Here is a 14048-nt window from a genome sequence, read left to right on the forward strand (position 1 = left end):
TTGAGGGAAATTGGAAGGGGAGGTGAACCATGAGAGACTATGGACTCTGAAAAACGATCTGAGGGTTTTGAAGGGGTGGGGGGTGGGAGGTTGGGGGGCACCAGGTGGTGGGTATTGTAGAGGGTACGGATTGCATGGAGCACTGGGTGTGGTGCAAAAATAATGAATACTGTTATGCTGAAAAAATAAAAAAAAATTAATAAAAGTGTGAATCAAGCGATATGGGGTTAAGGAGAGAGAGAAAGAAGTTCAAGAGGAGATCATGTTTGAGCAGGAATTTCTGAGTTTAGGGAAAGAGATAATAGCAGAGAACGGGCTAAGGAAGGGGAGGGGAGAGGAGACAGGGAGACAGGGAAGGCAGCTGCATTGTAGAGACAGGAGGCAAGAAAGGACAGGCACGCCTGATTTGTGCAAGGAATTGTCTAAGGCAAAAAGAGTCCAAGAAACTCAGAGATTTGGAAGAGAAGTATGGGCTCTAAGCTCTTATTTCATCTTACAGAAACTATTGAATGACAAGAAGATTCATGGAAAAAGCACAGTCTCCGCCGAAATCAAAGATCAGGATTGCCAAGAACCATTAAAGGAGAAAGAATACCAAAAGCTCCGAGACATTCTACAGCAGAGGGATAATGAAATCAGTATCCTTTCCAAAGCGATTAGAAACTGACCCTCTCCTGGCCGGAAAGAGGGAGGGGGAACAACTTCGATGCCTTCTGCTAGCCACATCACCTAGCCCCCCACCCTGTGTCCAGTTCACACTGCTTCTTGTCATTTAGGAGAGGTCCCTCCCACGCACAGAATGTAACCACCAGTGAAAAAAACATTCCTTTGCTAAAAAAGGAATATTTTGACTTTGTTTTTAGCTAGATAGTGACTGTTATGGGGAATATTTCAGTTTATTGAAAAGCATGGTCTTTTTTACACCATCTCTTAACATGAATTTTTTTTTTTTAATATATTTTTTGGACTACTACGCTGTGCTCTTTCTGTTTTAGTTCTGAGCCAAGAAGTTAGCTGGTTATCTTTAGCTGACTGACCGGACACTGGGCCGACCACAGCCTCACCAGGGCCCAGAATTTGTGGCTGTTGTGTGGGCGGCACTCAAATGGTGGCTGAAAACTGACAAATGGTATTTAGCTTATGGAGAGCAGAGATTGATTTAAATGTAACTTTTTTCATTTAAAGGCCAGGTCTACTGCTTTGGGTTCCACTTAACAAATGTTCCCAAAATGGGAAGCGAGTATCAATGGGCATTCAAGATAGAATCCTTCTTGACTCTAGGAGGCAGTATGGGGTGCTGGGTGAGCCAGCAGCCCATAGGAGCTGCCTCCAGGTACAGGCAGGGGGGTGGGGCGGGGGGCCTAGACCTCAGGTCCCCCCAGCATTTCTTCAGTCTTGTTTCTCACTTTATCTGTCCAGCTCAGCTTCTTGTAAAAAGATTTGACATTTTCATTGCATTTGCAGACTTTAAATGTGCACAAGAGGCTATTTCGGTCTCTCATCAACAGGTATTTGTGTTCATTTTTAAAAATTACTGAAGGGCCTTTTAGCTGCACCTAATGTGAAAAAAAAATGCATAAAAATCACCTACATCCAGTAAATAAAGAGGTAAAAACAAACCACACACAAGGTAGGTACACTGCCTGATTAACGTCAGTCTCTAATTTTAGCTGAGTATTAGCAGACCCTGTATGCCTGATCCAAGTGAGTTTTAGCTGCTTTCTTATTCAGCCAGCAACAGTAGGTTCAGCTGCAAATTCTACTCCCACGCAAGGCCTTGTCTGTGAATGCTGCCCACGGGGTCACCCTGCATTGCTTTTCCTCTCTCTTACCCTATCCAGCTCCAAGGATGCTCCCAGCCCAGACCTCAGGCCTGGGCCTGGCCCCAGTCTGAGCTCTGCGTCTTTTCCGAACCTTGATCCTATTTTAGGATCTTCTCCCCTAAACACTCCTACCAACTTCTTAATCCCCTCCTGGGCTCATGAATATGTGTGCCGATAGGAGGGATGAGATATGAGATACGTCAGCAAGGAGCCAGTCTGGGCTTGTGCATGTATGTTTATTTAAACAAGAGAGTGACAGAGAGACATACATCATCTCCCTTATTGACCGCCCGATTCAGGTGCCACTGTTTATGTGAGGCTGGCCTGGATTCTTCACTAACTGGGAATGACCTGAGCAGTGTCTCCTCCTTCTGAGACTCATGTTCAAAATGATGGTGTGTAGGAGCCATGGTGAAAAGATCATGGAACTTTAAATTCACACCTGGATTGATATCCTAGTTCCTCCTGCTTAACTCCACAGCTATTCCATGGAACGGGTTCCTCCTCTTCTGTAGTAGGACCATAAAGCCTGCCTTGCCAACCTCACAGTGCTGAGCAGAGCTGGTAAGGTAAGGTGCTGGAAAGTGCTTTGAGCACTTTCGAGCACGTGGTGTGATACGATGGGAGATATGAAAGTTTCTCATGCCAGGGTGGAGGATATTTTCACATCTTGTCTGTAGAACCACCAAGGCGAAGACTGACAGGAGGAATGAGAAAGATCTGGTATATGGGAAAAACAGGTGGTAATACTTGAGCTCAGCAAATGACAGTAATGCAACCAAAATGACAGCGAATGACACAGAACACTCTTCTTGGTAAGGGAGTGAAAATGCTGTCCTTTCAGTGACATTATCAGTCTGCGTAAAGTTCAGAAACCCCTTCACCAAACATGTAACAGTGTGTCATTTAGGACCCCACACAACAAAGGCCCAAGTTAAATGGAATGGGCTGGGGAGGAAGACAAAAGAAAGGTGGGAAGAGGGAAGGCAGCCAAGCAGATAAATCTGTACTCTGATCTCTATGAAATGTACATTAGAATGCTGGATGTTTCTGGTTAAATTCTGCCAGAACCCATTAGAGTGAACCTCAGCAACTTATTCTAGATCACAAGGCCCTACATGACCGTGCCCCTGCCACACCTCTGATTTCATTTATTCTGTCTCTGTCCTGTATGTGTCAGGCTTTGGTCACAGTGTCCTTTCTGTGGTGGTTCTAACACCAGCTTTGTCAACGTTGGCACTCTCGACACTTGGGGCTGTCTAATTCTCTGTTGTGGGGGCTCCCCTGTGCATTGTAGGATGTTTGGCAGCCTCTCTGGCCTCTACCCACTAGACTTCAGTAACAACATCTGCTCCCCCCCCCACTGTAGTATGCAACCATAACTGCTTCTAGCTAGACATGGCCAGACGTCCTTTAAGAGTTAAAAGAGCCCCTGCTGGGAGCCACTGACAAGGCCCTTCTCCTTAGGGTTTTAGCACTGGCCATGAACTCTGTTGACATATTCTTCCTCTGGCCGCTGCCTCTTGATGTTCAGCTTAAATGTCACTCTTAGGAAAGTCTTTTGTGAGCACCCAGCATAGAGTAGCCACTCAGTCATTCTTGACCTTTTAAAAATGAGCTACCCTTTCATCCTCTAACATGCGGTATGTGTACTTGAGATCTGACTTTCCCCAGTAGGACCTCTACTTTGTGAGAGCAAGAAACTCGTATGCCTTTTCACTGTTCCATCCCTCTGTCTAGAGTCATGCCTGGCATAGAGTATAAGTTCCATGGCCCACAGTCGAATGGGTGAGCACATGGATGCTGCCATTGCAGTGTGTGAACCAGCAGAAGCTTCTGATGCTGTGGGTAGTCAGTTCCGCATGAGAAGTGGAAGATGTGGGCAGAGCACTGCTCCTCTCTGCCAGGCCAAGGCCCACACACCACCTTTGGTAAGAACACATTTTTTTGAGGCAAAGATTGGAAGCCGCATCAGGGACTCTGAGAGAAAGAGTGATTATGCTTCTGGAAATCTCCAAGAATTTGGAGTTAAAGCTGAAGAGGAAGATGAAAATCCAGTGACCCCCATGAGACTTGCCCAAGAACAGGCATCAGAGTTACAGTCTTCTCTCCCCACCACCTCCATATTTCCTCATTCCCCATCTCTGGGGATGCTGAAGGCCTGCAGTTCAGCTTACTGCTGAACTTTACACTTGGAGTTCTGAAATTCTCAAAAGGGATTTTAGTCTGTTTTTTCAGTGATGGCAGAAATCCCTTAGGTTTCTCAGCATCTTGAGCCCGAAAGAACAGCAAAGGAGGGTGGCAGGCAGTGATGCCATCGCTCCTCATCAGTGTTCCCAGTATACTGAAATGGCCCACCAAAATGTGCACTGTAAAATGATATGTCTGTACTAACAATTCACTTCTTTCCAGGTCCATTTGGGACCAAGATTTAGAGAATTTCTTAAAAAAGTAACTGTAAGTCCCATTCTTATGTATGCTAAACCAACCGCATGTGTTGGATGTGGGGTACTCTGGCCACCAAAGCGGATTTAGCTGCTCTGCCAGCTGGATGATGGACTTTGGTGTTCTCCCTCTCCACTCCTCCTGCTGCCTCCTGAGCAGCATCATGGATTCAAGTCTTACTTATTCACAGATACATCCATAGCTCCATTGCCTGCTCCTATTACGTGTTCATTTTATTTCTTGTAAACCCTTTCATAAGAATTTTAGGTCTTTACCAGTTTAATCTCAAAACATTTTAAAGACCTTTGGGTTTGCTAACTTTTCATATAATGGTGCCATATTGAAAGACCAGTTGCTTCCTAAACTATCTGTAACTAGGTAAAGTTGAAGTCTTCCTTCAGTGGTCTCTTTACCATATGACAAATAGCAAATATTATTGGAAATAATAACCTCAATTGAAACATTAGTGTTTTGATCATTGCAACTTAGCATGAGTCACTAAATCCTTAAATCAAGTTTCAGATATTCTGGTCAATATGCTAAAGAAGGAAAAAAAGAAAGCTCAAGATGCTCTCCACTTATCCAGCATGGGTAGAAATGAATGGAGACACTCACAGAGCTCGTCCTTGCCACCTGGGAACTCAGAAGGTCTGAGGATGTTGCCATCCTCAGCAACCACACAGGTCCGGGACGTCAGCACTGTCGGGCACAGATCCAGTTTGCTCCACAGAAAAACAGGTCAGTTGTATTTACACATATAGATCTATAAATTATCTGAAATATTGAAAACATAGGCTTAAATGAGAAAAATAGGCTATCATAAATCATACATCTACAGAAAAGGTAAATAAACATAGAAACGATTATAATTTATCATTCTATTCTTCATCATTGTAATTCTTATTGTTGGTATTACCAACAGTAAGTACCAGCAACAGCTCCAGCAGTAATAATAAAAATCCCCAAGTAAAACTTATTAAGGAAAAAATAAATGTCTGGCATTCCTCATCCTCCATAATGGAATTCAGCATAGCATTTTTGGTTTTAAATATGAAGAAATGGCAACTTATGTGTTATAATTATTTTTTATAACTATCAAATCCCTTAAATACCAGTTTCCAAAATAGATGACTGAACTGAAAACACAAAGTTTAAATTGTGACAGAGCTCAGAGGAAGAAACAGATGGGTCCAGGGCAACAGGAGAAAAGTTAAAGTTTGAGAAAGGAACAAAACCTTTCCTCTGATAGAGGAGGGAAGGAGTAAGGACAAATGTTGCATTGCCAACGTGATGACATAGTATTTATTTCTAAATCTGAATAAGCTATCTGCAGCAAAATAATTTAAAAATATTATCACAGTCTGCCTTAAAGGATACTAAACAAGCAATATTTTGTCAGATAGTAGGATTTGACTGAGTTGGACTAACTCAGGGGCACTTTCCCCACTTATAGCTTTTGATCAGAATGTCAGTTCTGCAACTACAGAACCACACTAGAGGCCCCGGTTGCTTTGTGTTATTTTCTCTTTCTGTTAGACCAGCAGATCATGATGTACAGGCATGTGATTGGTGCCTTTCTCTTGAAGACCTTGAGAAATCTGAAATATGGAAATGTACTAGAACAAAGGGGTGAAAACCTTCTCTTTTTGGCAACACAGGTTGAAATTTTCTATATAAATGTTTGTTGGGATGGATGATCTGATATGCATGGTTTTCTACAGGATTTAGCTTGGGAATAATTAAAGGATGGTACTCATTAAGAAGGACACTTTTTTAATTAATAAAGACAAGGTCGAGAAGCCTGGAAATATGCTTCATGATATTATATCCCTTTATCTCTTAATTCTAAATCTCCTTGCTTTGAATATTTAGTTAGCAATACAGTAGAATAAATTCAAAGTCAAAGGAAACCAAAAATCCTATTTTTACCATGATCGTGGTGGCAGTAGACAAGGAAAGCAATTGTTCCTCTCTGTGACTGTTTTCCATATAGCGTTCCTGTACTCTGTTATGGGTAACAGCTGGTTCTAAAAAAAAAGGAGACCCTCTGGATTGGTGAATTCATTTGTTCATCCATCAATTTATACATTCCTTTATTCATTCAACATATATTTATTAAGTACACAATTTGTTCTAGTTTCCGTGCTAATTATTACTATTATGGCTACAGGTTACATAGCCTGTATGTATGTATGTATGTATGTATATGTATATACATTCAATCAGACAACTTTGAATATATTCAAAGTTGTTATTTATATATTATTTATATATATATATATTATTTATATATTATATATATATAAATATATATATTTATATATATATATATATAAGTTGTCATTTATTCAAAGTTGTCTGACTGAATTAATTCATTTAATCCTTATTCTATAGGTTCTTGTTTTGCCCCCATACTATACAAGAACATATGAGGACAAACAACCTGTGATCTCACAGCACTTAGAGACTGACAGAGAAGAAAGCTTTGAACAATTACAAAATTACACAGTGTTACTGACAGGGCACATATCAGGGAACCCAACCTCAAGTTAAGATCAGAAGGATCCATCCCCCAAAAGGGACATGAGGAGCAGAATGTGGCTGGAAGCAATACTGTAAGCAGAAGGAATCATTTGAATAGCTTTTGGGGACTTTGTGGTAGAAAGGAGCATTTTAGGAAGTAAAAAGGCCTTGATGGGTGGGATGTGGGCAGGGGGAGGCTGGGAAGACAGGTTGAGTAATGTGTGCAGAACAGATAGGCAGAGGACACAGAGTATACATGAGTAATTCGAAGGTCATTGTAGCACAGTGGCCCAGGCCAAAGGATGGGGATGATGAGAGAGAGATAGGGGGATCAGAAGCACTTAGGACAGAGAGTGAGCAGGGTTTGGTGACTAATGAATTTGAGGGGTAAGGGTAAGGATGGGCCCCAGGTCTCTGGTGGCTGGTAAGGCTCTTCATGCAACAGTTGGCATTGTTAGCTATACAGAGCAGAGCCTGGCATTTCTACTGACAGGAAAGGTGGGAGTCTGTAGCCGAATTAGAACCCTGTGCTCACAATGGAAGGAATTGTTCACTGGCCTTCTCCAAAAATGCACACCATTATGCCTGTGAAGAAACGGCCCGGGATATCACTGCCCCACCCCTTGCTGTGTGCCAGACCTTTTCTGTTTCTATTTTCTCTTGCCCACACCATCTCCCTTCTCATAATTCTTCTTCCCCACAGCATCTCGTAATCTCTCTCCTAACTCATAATTATAGTCAACTTTTTCAGTAACCCTTCTCCTCCCTTGATACTACTATCAAGACAGACTGTAGTTTTATTTGGAGAATGAATTAAGTTCACTTGCATAGAAAATCTCTGAAAAATAATAATAATAGTGGAAATTGTTTGTAAAGTCCAAGTATGAATGAGGTAAAAGAGTTTTGGAGAAGAGCCTTATAGTTGAAAGGGTTTTTGAGTTGTTTTAACTGTTGTTGGATATAGTTCTAGCAATAACTTTAAATAGGAGTAGGCTCACAAATGGATTGATAATGATCTAAGCATTTGGAGGAGGGACTGATGAAGGATTGATTTTATTTTTTGGCAAAACTACAAATAGGATGAAATTGTGGATGAATCCGTGCTGCAAAGCAACAGGTAATGGGAGAGTTTGTTATAATGTTTAAGATCCTAGGAGCTGATTAAGCTTTTATTATTGCATTATTTTATACAAGAAGCTCATGTAAACGAACCCAAATACAAAAAAATTAAGAAGCACGTTGTTTTGAAAGATTTCTGCCTTATGTAGATGTTGTCAATGTCTATTAACCATCCACTGGGCTGCATTCAATGCAGAAAGCAAGTAGATTTGACCTTGGCCACCCTGAGACTGCAGTGAAAATGTCTCCGCTTTGATGACCCTCCTCATTCTTCCTTTCACCCCCACTTCATCCTGAAAAAAAAATGACATCTTTCAAATTTCTTGTACTAAAAGAAAATGAGACTTAATTCATGGTTCACTAGAGAACCCCACACAGTCACTGTGCAAGCACCCTGCCAAGGCAGAGGAAGGAAGGTTAGGCACTTTGGGGCTTCTTGGTTTTTTGGAGGTTAAATGTCTGTTTTGCTTTCACTGAAGTAATGAGAGGGATTGTTGAGCTCCACATTTTGAAAAGAGTCATATGGTTCTCTTTAAAATAGCAGGACTTTGATAGTTTGGTTTTCTTGTTTGGTTTTTTGGGGTTTTGTTGTTGTTTACTTTTTTAGTTCTCTGATTGTGTGTCCCAGATGGTCACCTGGAACTAGTCAGTGTTCCCAAACCTCCTGATGATTCACCACATCCTTTAACTGAGATGCTAACAGAACCCACTCATCACAGGTGATGACACTGGCTTTTTAAAAGGTGAATTGAAGGACGCCTGGGTGGCTCAGTGGGTTAAGCCTCTGCCTTCAGCTCAGGTCATGATCTCAAGATCCTGGGATCGAGCCCCTCATTGGGCTCTCTGCTCAGAGGGGAGCCTGCTTCCTCCTCTCTCTCTGCCTGCCTCTCTGCCTACTTGTGATCTCTCTGTCAAATAAACAAATAAATTCTTTAAAAAAAAAAAAAAAAACACAAAAAAAAAAAGGTGAATTGAAAGCCAAAACCATAGCCTGGAGGCTCCAGCCTCTTTTCTTTTATTCACTTTTAAGAATGTAATGAATCCCCACTATGTGCATGGAAGGTCCAAGGGTAGGGTGGTAGAGGCCATCAACGGAAACTGAAAAATGGTGTCTGCCCCTGGGAGCTTACATTTAAATAGCAGAGGCTGGCTTGGTACCCAAAGAGTAGAGAATAAAGTAACAAGTGCTATACTCAGGAGCTAGAAGAAATGCCGTGGGAAGTCAAAGGAGAAGGCAGGATTTTAATAAATGATTGGGAAAGCATTACAATGTAAGTGACATGGAAGTTAGGTCTCAAAGGATTAGTAGAATTTGGACAAAGATGGAGGGAAGAACATTCTCTTACATTCCAGATTTAAAGAATATTATGAGTAAAGGCTTGGGAACAGGAAAGCAAGGGGAAATATGTGGAGTTGGCAAGGGTACTTGTTTAGCTGGGGCCTTGGAGAGGTACAGGAAGTCCAAAGACATAAGGCTGGAAAAATGAGTGGGAAATTGTTGGGATGGCTGCTTCGGGGAGAGGGAGTAGAGGAATAGATGGGAATGTCCTCTTTTAACTTTATATGCTTTCATGTTGTTTTAATTTCTTACCATGTTATGAAAACCCTTGACTGCCATGCCAGGGAATTGCCTTCCTCAAGTTGCAGGGAAGCACCAAGACAGAGGGGGCATGGTGATAGCTATACTCTAGAAGGTATTTGTGGAAGAAATCTTTAGAGTGTCTTGGAGAGGATATGCCTGGAGATGTGAGTAAATGGTTTAGGAAATAAAATAGTCCAAGGTGGGAGTGATGGAAACAGAAGAGGCAAGGGCACAAAGAGATAACAATGGAGGGAGCCCACAACAGTTCTCCATGGCATAAACAACTCTTTCTTCTCCTTCTTCTTGGTTTTCCCAGTTCTGGCATTGAGAATGCAGCCACAGGCATGGCCAGGAGAACAGGAAAGCTAGAGCTTCTCTGGCATGCTGCATCAAACCTGGAGTCCATTCCTTAAGTTTGCTTTACCCATGCTCAAAGGATTGCTCTCTGGACCAATGGCTATTGTTACAAAGGTTTAATATACCCCCATCATCACTAAGTTAAAAAAAAAGAGCTCAAAGAGAAATCGATAGAGCAAAACTCACCCATAAAACCAGAGAAAAAGAATAGAGATTAGATTTTTCTAAGATCCTTTCCAACTTGCTTTGTTGTAAGCCTCAGGCACAAAGGTTCACCTCTTGCATTTCTTTCTTTTTTTTTTTTAAGTGGTTTACATTTTAATTTTTTAAATTAACATATAATGTATTATTGGTTTCATACGTACAGGTCCGTGATTCATTAGTCTTATATAATACATCATTACATCTTATGCCCTCCTTAATGTCCATCACCCAGTTACACATCCCTCCACCCATTTCCCCTCCAGTAACCCTCAGTTTGTTTCATATGTTTAAGAGTCTCCTGTGGTTTTTCTCCCTCTCTGGTTTCATCTTATTTCATTTTTTCCTCTCTTTCCCTATGATCCTCTGTTTTGTTTCTTAAATTCCACATATCAGTGAGATCATATGATAATTATCTTTCTCTGATTGACTTATTTTGCTTAGCATAATACCCTCTAGTTCTATCTACATTGTAGCAAATGGCAAGATTTCATTTTTGATGGCTGAGTAATATGCCTATATATTATATGTAATATATAGGCATAAAGAAGATGTGTTATTTATATAACACATCCTCTTTATCCAGTCCTCTGTCAGTGGATATCTGAGCTCTCCCATAGTTTGGCTATTGTGGACCTTGCTGTTATAAACATTGGGGTGCAGGTACCCCTTCAGATCACTACATTTGTTGCTTTTCAAACCGCTCATGCTCCATCGTACCCTCTTTTTTGGAACCGACCACACTTTTGCCTTGCATTTCCCTATAAATGCAATTAAAGAGATGGTCAGTAAATAGATCATTGCCTTCTCTGTAGTTCCATGGCCAATCTCACTTCTGCAGGGCACAGTATTGAGGTTACTCTGAGCACTATCTCTAAGAAATGCATCTTTGCATCCCTCCTATTTGAAGGGTCCATAGATTGGATGAAATGAATACATGATGTCCAAGAAAGAGAAAGAGAAGAGAGAGAAACTAAGAATAGATCTCTGCTTTAGGTTTAAAATCAAGGCTTACCCCCATTTCCATTTATTTTATCTGATAATCTTTGTGATTCCAAAAAGGTCTTCAAACCTAAAAAGTGAACAAATACAAGTCAGTGTGTTTTTTAAAGGAAAGCAGCATGGCCCTAGATGGGACTTAACTATCTTAGAAGTCATCATCTATGCGCATCTCAGGAATTTTTAATCTAGTCAGGGAGATAAGTAGGTAGATAGAGCTGTTTTTAGTATAATGAGAGTCTTCAAGAAAGGGGACTGGAGATTTAAGGATTCCTCCAAAACTGTAGCCTAGTCGACCATCAGTTCCATATTATTAGGGGGAACAGTTTTGTCGGGAGGGGGAACACAGATTCTGAATATGGGGAGGAATCAAAGAACTAGAGGTATCAAAGAAGCAGTGTTCTATTGCCTATGGACATTAAAATTGCTGAGTTAGATATGTAGAGGAAGACCATGGCCCAATACCCAAGTGCTCAGTAAAATGACTAAAGCAGAGAACTGCTGATGGCAGTAAGAAAGAGAGGGTAGGGGCGCCTGGGTGGCACAGTGGGTTAAAGCCTCTGCCTTTGGCTCAGGTCATGATACCAGGGTCCTGGGATCAAGCCCTGCATCAGGCTCTCCGCTCAGCAGGGAGCCTGCTTCCTCCTCTCTCTCTGCCTGCCTCTCTACCTCTCTGCCTGCCTCTCTACCTACTTGTGATCTATGTCAAATAAATAAATAAAATCTTAAAAAAAAAAAAAAAAAGAAAGAAAGAAAGGGTAGAAGAAGCTGTAGCCAGGTAGAATGAGCCTGAATGGGGAAAGGTTTGCCTACATTGTATTTTTGCTTGTGTGTTTATTTCCATTAGCATGAGTGAGTATTGTTCTAGAGTCACCAAGAGAAAGCAGATAAAATGAAGACCAACATCCCCATTTCCCTACTTGGTTGTAGGAAGATTCTTATTCTGAGATAATGCCATCTTCCTTACCTTGCCCTGAAGTTCAGGGTGAAAGGCTGTATTTCTATTCCATTACATCAATAGAGTAGATAGAATATTGCCTGCTCAACAAATTGATTCTTCTAATAGGAGGGACACCTTCAAATCTCCTTCAAAGCTTGCTACAAAAAGGGACAGCCTCAGGCCTGGTAGAGGACCCAAACCAAACAACCATGGAAGACCAGTTGCCCAAAGTGATGTAGTTGTATGCAGCAAAAAGTTAGTGATGGTTCTGGGCCTGGGAACCCTATCTTTTGGCTCTAGGATAAAGGATCATAAATATGAAGATTGGATCAGGACACAGGTCATTTTCATTTTATTAAACATTGCATTCAAAAAATAATTTTTCTGCTGATTATTTAGAGCTTGGGCTTCATTCTCCCATATACAGGGAGGTTGGGTTTCCTGGGAAGCAAAGTCTCAGCCAGATGTTTATTAGAGAGGGCCCTTAGGACCAACAGCTTTGGACGGGAGAAGAAGAATGCAGAACATGGCAGAGGGAGAGGCTGAGTCGTGATGCAGTACTGACAAAGGCTTCAAGGGCTCGGACACTGAACAGGTCCTTCAGAGTTGTCCAAAGTTGAGACAATGGGACAGGCCTTTCTACCTTCATGATGATCAGTCACTGGATGTGGGCTTACCCCTAGAAGGAGGCAAGGCTTTGAATGAGGTAGTTTTCTTCAGCTGAGAAAAATCTCCAAATTGGGTTGACAATTGACAACTTGCTGCTAATGTACTTAGGAGCTAGAGGAACAAGTCCTTCATTCTTGTTTTTCACCCTAAATTTTATTTTCATCACCCCACACCCCCCATGTCTGGGAATCACTAATCTATTCTCTGTATCTAAGAGTTGTTTGTTTTTATATTCCACATATAAGGGAGATCCTACAGTATTTGTCTTTCTCTGAATTATTTCACTAAGCATAATGCTCTTGAAATTAGTCCATCCATGTTATCACAAGTGGCAAAATTTAATTGTTTTTTGTGGTTGAATAATATCCATATCTATCTCACAGTTTCTTTATCCATTCATTATCAATGGACACTAGGTCATTTCCATGTCTTGGCATTGTAAATAATGCTACGATGAACACAGAGATGCATATATCTTTTCAAATTACTATTTTCCTTTTCTCTGGATCAGTACCTAGAAGTGGAATTGCTGGATCATATGGTAGTTCTATTTTTAGCTTTTTGAGGAACCTCTATACTGTTTCCCATAGTGGCAGCACCAATTTATATTCCTACCAGCAGTGCACGGGGGTCCCTTTTCTCTACATTCCTGCCAACACTTGTTAATTCTTGTCTTTTTGATAATAGCCGATATCACAAATGTAAAGCAAAACCTCATTATGTTTTTGATTTGCATTTCCCTAATGATTAAAGAGGATAAGCATCTTTTCATGTGCCTGTTGACCCTCCATATGTCTTCTTTGGAAAAACGTCTATTCAGATCTTCTGCTCATTATTAACTGGGTTGTTGAGGGTTTTTTGTTGCTGTAGTTTTGTTTCATTTTGCTTTTGAGTTGCATGGGTTCTTTATATTTTGAATATTAGCCCCTTGTCAGATACATGATTTGTAAGTATCTTCTCCCATTCAGTGGTTTCCCTTTTCATTTTGTCGATTGTTTCCTTTGCTGTGCAGAAGCTTTTTTAGTAGGATGTAGTCCTACTTGTTTATTTCTGCTCTTGATGTCGGATTCATAAATTCTTACTGTCTTCTGTTCAAATCTTTAATCAATTTTGGGTTAATTTTTGTGTACACTATAAGATAGCAGTCCAGTTTCATTCTACTTTATGTAGCTGTTCAGTTTTCCCAGCACCATTTATTAAAAAGACTATCCTTTACCCATTCCATATTCTTGTCTCCTTTGTCATTAATTAATTGGCCATGTATGTATGGGTTTGTTTCTGGGATCTTTATTCTATTCCATTGATCTATATATCTGTTTTTATTCTGATATCACATTGTTTTCATTATTATAGCTTGTAATATAGTGTGAAATTGGGGAGCACAATGCCT

The 14048-nt window shown here is 40.9% G+C and overlaps 1 protein-coding gene across 3 annotated transcripts in view; it reads left to right on the forward strand.

The window, feature by feature from the left end:
- Positions 1–14048, forward strand: part of KIF6 (kinesin family member 6) — a 465466-nt gene that overhangs the window by 207222 nt on the left and 244196 nt on the right. For all 3 annotated transcript variants that reach the window (XM_047733172.1, XM_047733173.1, XM_047733171.1), the window contains 2 exons: positions 500–638; positions 4791–5006. In XM_047733172.1, coding sequence (XP_047589128.1) covers positions 500–638; positions 4791–5006 — 355 coding nt within the window. The remainder of the gene's footprint in view (positions 1–499; positions 639–4790; positions 5007–14048) is intronic.

The sequence above is a fragment of the Lutra lutra genome, chromosome 6, assembly GCF_902655055.1.
Source record: "Lutra lutra chromosome 6, mLutLut1.2, whole genome shotgun sequence".
Classification (NCBI taxonomy): Eukaryota; Metazoa; Chordata; class Mammalia; order Carnivora; family Mustelidae; genus Lutra; species Lutra lutra.